Source organism: Octopus bimaculoides, chromosome 4 (assembly GCF_001194135.2).
Source record: "Octopus bimaculoides isolate UCB-OBI-ISO-001 chromosome 4, ASM119413v2, whole genome shotgun sequence".
Taxonomy (NCBI): domain Eukaryota; kingdom Metazoa; phylum Mollusca; class Cephalopoda; order Octopoda; family Octopodidae; genus Octopus; species Octopus bimaculoides.
The window spans coordinates 102,168,968-102,176,020 of record NC_068984.1 but is presented as its reverse complement, the minus strand read 5'-3'; the positions used below and the strand labels follow the sequence as shown (position 1 = coordinate 102,176,020).

At 36.5% G+C, this 7,053-nt stretch overlaps 1 protein-coding gene across 1 annotated transcript in view; it reads left to right on the top strand.

Annotated features, from left to right (window-relative positions):
- Positions 1 to 7,053, top strand: part of LOC106883773 (protein broad-minded) — a 264,423-nt gene that overhangs the window by 253,353 nt on the left and 4,017 nt on the right. The window contains exons 30-32 of the mRNA XM_052967655.1: positions 2,374 to 2,536; positions 4,381 to 4,509; positions 5,602 to 5,790. Of these exons, the coding sequence (XP_052823615.1) occupies positions 2,374 to 2,536; positions 4,381 to 4,509; positions 5,602 to 5,790 (481 nt within the window). The remainder of the gene's footprint in view (positions 1 to 2,373; positions 2,537 to 4,380; positions 4,510 to 5,601; positions 5,791 to 7,053) is intronic.

The window sequence follows — 7,053 nt, the reverse complement described above, 5'->3', positions numbered from 1 at the left end:
ATATATATATATATATATATATATATATATATATATATATATATATATATATACATATGGAGTAACTTTACATTAAGGAGTGGAACATACAATTACCTGTAAGACAGACCACTTCATGGTCCCAGCAGACAAAATGGAAAAGGCCCCAGAGGATGGTGAGGGAGATGCTCTGGAACAACCACTCTGACTCAAAGGGATCACATTTGCAGACACCCATCTTTGATAACGGTGAGCAGAGATATGATCTAGAGATCAAGAATGCCAGAGGTCTCCACTGCCACAGGCTTGACCATGAACCTGTTAGAGAGAGTGACGAATACCTTGACAGTTTGCTTTTGTCATCTTGATGAGCAGCAGAGCCTGGGCTTGTAGCTGAACACATCAAGTTGCCACTGGAGAAGATGTCACAGCATGTAGCATCCCAGATGAGAGGGCCTACCGCCATAGAACAAGAAAATTGTCATACCATTAGGCCTTTTACCATCCTCTTGGTCCAGCCGTGCTGGCTCAAGCTGAGAAGGGAAGCTTGTGGCATTCAGACCATGATTCTGTTAGGGGTGGCATGGCATGGAGAGCAGCCAGCACTATGATGGCATGACAAATAACTTAATCAGATTTGTTAAAGGCTTGTAGGGACACTGTATTTCGTCATGCAACCATGGTATACTACAAAGTATATCAAACACTTTTATAAGTCAATACACTGTTCTTGTGTGCTAGCCACTCATTACTCATTTTTCAGCTTCAGTCTCATTGGTGTTTACATTAGGCCTACTCAGATACAAAATGTTGTACTAAATCAGTGCTGGCTGTAATTTCTGTAGAGATAATCTTAAGTAATCAGATTTGATTTGAAAGGTTATTAATCCCATACTACTTTTGGCGTAGATACACAAGGGTTAAGAAGATGTTTGACTTTGAAGTGTGTGACTTTGTAGATACACGATGGTTAATTAGATGTATGACTTTAGTGTATAAACACAATGACTAATTACATGTGTGAGTTTGATGTATAATAAACACAATTATAGTTGCAGGCATGGCTGTGTGATTAGAAGCTTGCTTCCCAACAATATGGTTCAAGGTTCAGTCCCACTGTGTGATATGTTGGCAAAGTGTTTTCTACTATAGTCTCAGGCTGACCAAAGTCTTGTGAATGGATTTGGTAGACGGAAGCTGAAACAATCCTGTCATATGTGTGTGTGTGTCTTTCTGTCTGTCCCCACCACTATTGCTTGATAACTAGTGTTGGTGTGTTTACATCCCCATAACTTAGTGGTTCAGCAAAAGAAACCAATACAATAAGTACCATGCTTTTAAAAATATAAGTACTGGGGTTGATACATTTGACTAAAACATTCTTCAAGGTGGTGCTCCAGCATGGCTGCAGTCTAATGACTGAAAGAAGTAGAAAATTAAAAGACAATGACTAATTAAGTGTGTGATTTTGTAGTTACACAATCATTAGCTACATGTGAGTCTTTGGTGTTTAAATACAATAGCTAATTAGTTGTGTGACATTTCGGATTCACACTGACTAATTAGATGTGTCATTGGTGTATAGACACAATTAGATGCGTGAATTTAGTGTACAGAATTTCTTGGAGTCTTGAAAATATTTGGTTTAGAATCACATGGAATCTGGGAGACTTTAACATTTTTTACTTCTCACATTTCTGTATTAAATAACTGGCTCTTAGTTTTCATATTCCACCTCACTATTCCAATGTGTCACTAAATAAATACTTGCCCTAATTTACATGAATATCAGTAAAATTTACTTGTAACAGACATTTCTCGATGAGTAGATTAACATTGTTTCTCATCAAATTTGGTTTTATGAGAGTGAGATGTTTAGAAAAGTAAATAACTATATCCTTTTCACTGCTTGAAGTAGTTATAGAATGTAATTCATCTTTCAAGAATATGTAATCTATGAAATCAAGAAAGATTATAAATATCAACATCAGTTGGAATACAAAAGTATCAAAATCTATAAAAAGGAAAGAAAACTATTATGCTTGATGAATATGAAAGAAAACTAATTTATAGGTAACATTTTTCTTGTCTGTTTTCTTTCAAGTGATAGCTTTGTGGTGTTTTGTCGCATTTTGGTATGCAGGTAGTTTGCTGGTGACTATGTAAACAAAACTATCACGTAATTACAGCTGTAACGGAAACCATATTCACATGAAGCTATTATACTAAAACCAATGTTTACCTGTTAGTTATTTCAAAGAAACCAGTTGAAAAGAATTATTTGTGTGCTAGATGGGGAGTTAAAACAGAATGTATGTATCAAATCCATGAGGTTACATCATTATTTAAATCTAAATTGTATTTGTACCTTCTTAAAAGAAACATTCCTTAAATGCTACCAGAATGTCTTCAAAGTAACTTCAAAGTGTTCGACTGGTTTGTTGCTTCCATCTACCTTGTATTTCAAGGAAATAAAGAACAAGCTTTGAAGTTATTAACCAATATATCTCATTTAACAATATCGAAGTTTCTATGGCCAGTTTATTCTCTAATGGTGGTGAGTGTTCATTTTCTGTTCATTATATTTCTTTCTGTTTTAAAAATGCAACTAGTTTTTTTTTTGTTTGTTTTTTTTTTATATATAAAACTGTGCAAAAATAAAATAATAAACTTAATGAAACATTTTTAACTGCCAATCCATGAAATTAAAGATCTGATGGCAGGAAATTATTTTCACATAATTTTTCATCTCTTTCATAACAAATAGCCTGTTCAGTTTTTGACATAACTGCTCAAACATGCCACAGTACATGATAGGGGTTGTAGTTAGTTGGGATCTTTTTTTTTTGCTGTCTTCTCCTAGTAGATTTAAAGACTAAAACCTTTAGAGGAGGTTATTATTTTTCAAAAGGATTAGCAATATCAGGGAAGTGGAAGTAAATTTCAATTAAGTATTTTAAAAAAGGCGCTGATTATGAGATTACTCTGTTTATGTTATTAGGAATCATCATCATCAACAGCGGTTAATATCCAGCATCCATGTTCGCATGGATTAAACAGTTGAACGGGATCTAATGTGTCATTATGCTCCAGTGTCTAGTGTGGCATGGTTTCTACAGCAGGATTCCCTTCCTAATATCAACCTCTTTGCAGTACAAACTGGGTGCTTTTTGTGGTGCCAGCACTAGTGAAAATCATCTCATTACTTGCAAGGCTAACAACCTAAAGTGCCCCTATAACTGAAGGAGCATAAATGAGAGAGTAGGCAATGATTCTAGATACATGGCAAGTGATATAAGAAGAGATATATAGTTACAAAGGACACTAGGAGAGTGAGTAACAGAGGAAAAATATAAAATTTCACTCAAATTTTAAATCAATAGGTGTTGTTGTTTTATAATATGAGAAAGTTACTGGAGTATTTCCTAGTAAACCTACTAAATGTGTATTTTCCACTGTACTACACTCATTAACTCGCAAATATTTATATATCTATATATGTGTGTATGTGTGTGAGAGTAGTACCTGTGTTTCAATGGGCCAGCCTTCTCACACTCTGTGTCATGCTGAATCTTCCCGAGAACTATGTTAAGGGTACACATGTCTGCAGAGTGCTCAGCCACTTGCACGTTAATTTCACGGGCAAGCTGTTTCGTTGATCATGTCAGCTGGGACCCTCCATTTTTCATATATACATATAGATATAAAAATTATGAGTTAGTGGTTATACAACCGTCTAAGGGATAAATGTATCTGTAGGCACTACTGATGCATTACCTATGTATAGGCCTTGCTGTAAGGTAGTTGGTAATTTAAGGGTAAACTCAAAAAATATCAGCTAGATTCTGGTTGGGAGATAACAATTTACTCAAAGTAGCTGCCCTCAGTTTCCCCCACAGCCTCAAAACAGCTCTGGTGCATGCATTCATCACTGATCTTGGCCTCAGTGTTTCAGGCAGAGCTGCTGGCGTTTTTCTCAACCACACCCAACACAAGAGTTACAATCAGGGGAATTAAGAGGCCAGAACTTGTAGCTGATGGAAGTAGTAGAAATTCTCTGACTACCATATCTGATTCTTTCTGGAGGTTTGACCAAGAGTCAAACCCTGCTGCCACACATGACTTTCCAGCAGCAACCTCTCCAGGCAGACATGAATGAATGAATGAATGAATCTGATTTTGTAGTAAAATGACAATACAGATGTATTGACAAATCTCCTTATACAGATGTCGCAAAGAATAGATAAAATTTTGTGGAAATTCTACCGTAAGAACAATTTTTAATTGCTCCAAGAACAAGCAATTGTTTCCCTTCTAATCACATTTCTACTAAAATACATCACTCTTCCATGTCGATACTTTATTCTAAAAATAAAACAGTCTTATTTCTATAATTCACAGGTTGAACCCGTAGCAAGTGAGATATCTGTCCTTTACTCAACAACAGCTCATTATGTTGATTTCCTATTGCAAACTGAGTTGCCACTTGTAGCAGCTGCCTTCACAATGTCTGGATTTTCTTCTATTCAGGTATGCAGTTTCAGTGTTTTGGGTGCTTATTTTTCAGCTGTATATATATGACAATTCGTATTCTTGACATCATCATCAACACTATCACCATCATCGTCCATCCATTTTGTCAGTGCTTGCATGGATTAGACAGTTGTTCTGTAGCACCGTGTCTTTACCATTTGCATTACATGCACAAAGTAAGAGCACACCTTTGACATGGGTTTGAAGAAATGCAACTTTAATGTTTAAAACTGCAAATATTGCATAAATTTTCACTTGGAACTTTAGCATGAACTGGTGATGAAAGCAGAGTTGGTACTGAAACAATTGTAACTGGTCATTAAAGATGTGTTAAAGTCCTTTTTTTATTTTCTTATTTGGATTATATTTTAGTCTGTACTAAACCCACACAATGGTTTTACTGTTGTGAAACCTGGATTTTCTACACCTGAAGAATTTCAATATTAGTCTGGAATCCGACAGCGTAGATAGCCTAAAGCTCAGGTTGAAATACTCTATCTTTCTACCCTCCCAGAACCTTATATACATACACACATACAAGAGGATTCTCCAGTTCTGTATGTCTATTGCACTCACAAGATGTTTATCTTGCAGCTATAGTATAGGATGCCAACCAGCAACATCCACATAGTGGTTTCAAACCTCTAACCACACACATTCAAAGCAAATGTCTTAACCACATACCCATACCTGTACTATGCATGTGTGTGTGCATCATCATCATGTGGGTGTGTATGTGTATATATATATATATATATATAGAGATAGATATAGATATATCATCATCATCATCGTCATTTAACATCCGTCATCTATGCTGGCATGATGTATATATATGTATATACACTCACACACACACAAAAATAAATGCATACATACATGCACGTATTAGGAATCAGTACATTACATAACATATTAAACCTGACAGAGAACTATTGCCTTAAACATCTAAAGTAGGATTGTCACGCAATAGTTTAGTTGACTCTGGTTTTATCCTTGTAATGTATTCATTAGTAAAGTTATCCAAACTGTAATTTCAGTGAATATTAATTGATACATTTACAACTGCTGATCTTATTCCAATAACAGGTTTGTCAACAATGGCTCCAGCAGTGTTTCTGGAATTATTTAGATTGGTCAGATATTGTACACTACATATGTACATGCTGTGTTCTTGGAGCTGACTACCAAATCTATTTATGTATTGCAATTCTTCATTACCTGCAGACAGATATTCTCAGTCAAGCCCAGCAACAAACCTTACTTATATTCCTCAAGGTAAGAACACTCTTTTCATTTATTCTATAAATAATGGTTTATTTTCATTGTTATACACAAGATTAGTTTTTCAAGGAGATTGACTCAACGTAAACATTTATATTAAAAACATAATCCAAGCAAGATTTAAACACAAACTCAACTTAATAATATATATTAATATTGTATATAGAGTATATTATAATAATCATTTCTACTGTAGTCACAAGGCCTGAAATTTTAGGGGAGGGGACAAGTCAACTACATCAACCCCAGTGCTTGACTGGTACTTAATTTATTGACCCCAAAAGGATGAAAGTGAAAGTTGACTTTGGTAGAATTTGAACTCAGAACATAAGGATAGACAAAATGCAGCTAAGCATTTTGCCTGGCATGTTAACAATTCTGCATCCAGTAGTGGGATCCAGGTTTGGATGTTCCAGAGTTTTGTGGAGTGTGGAACCACTTCGTAACTGCTATTGTTCTTCACTCTTCTCAGACCTTGAGTTGTAGCAACTGTCAGTGTCCTAGCTATGGGTAAAATAGCATGTAACCACCTGAGCTGTAGTATACTGAAATCATGGGATACAGCATGGTAGATGTGAATTATTTCAACTGATGAACTAGATGCTGAGTGGATGAACAGACAACAAACTGTCAACGGCCAAGATCAACCGATTCAGTCACCAAATTACTGCTATCATCTTTAGTCATGGCATGTGTGGAAGAGATACTTCTGCTAATGAAAGACCAATGAGGCTAAAATTCAGGCTAGACGTTCATGCTTCACCATAGCTGGGGCTACAAAGTATACTAGAAAACAAGTTTATTGCTAGGGGGAAGTATACTAATAAACAAGTTAGCTTATTATGTTGTGTTGTTTAAAGGCCAGCCCTATAAGCAATTCCTTTGATGGGATAATTACTATTTAGTGGACAGTAACCGGCATATTTATAATTACATTGGAGGTCCAGTCTAATTTGGCAGAGTTTCTACAGCTGGATGCCCTTCCTAACGCCAACCACTCAGAGAGTGTAGTGGGTGCTTTTACGTGTCACCCGCACGAAAACGGCCACGTTCGAAATGGTGTCTTTTATGTGCCACCCGCACAAGCCAGTCCAGGGGCACTGGCAACGATCTCGCTCGAAAATCCTACGGGAGCCAGTCAGGCGGTACTGGCAACGGCCACACTCAAAATGGTGCATCTCATGTGCCACTCGCACAAGAACCAGTCCAGGGGCACTGGCAACGATCTTACTTGGCTTGCCGAGTCTTCTCACGCAC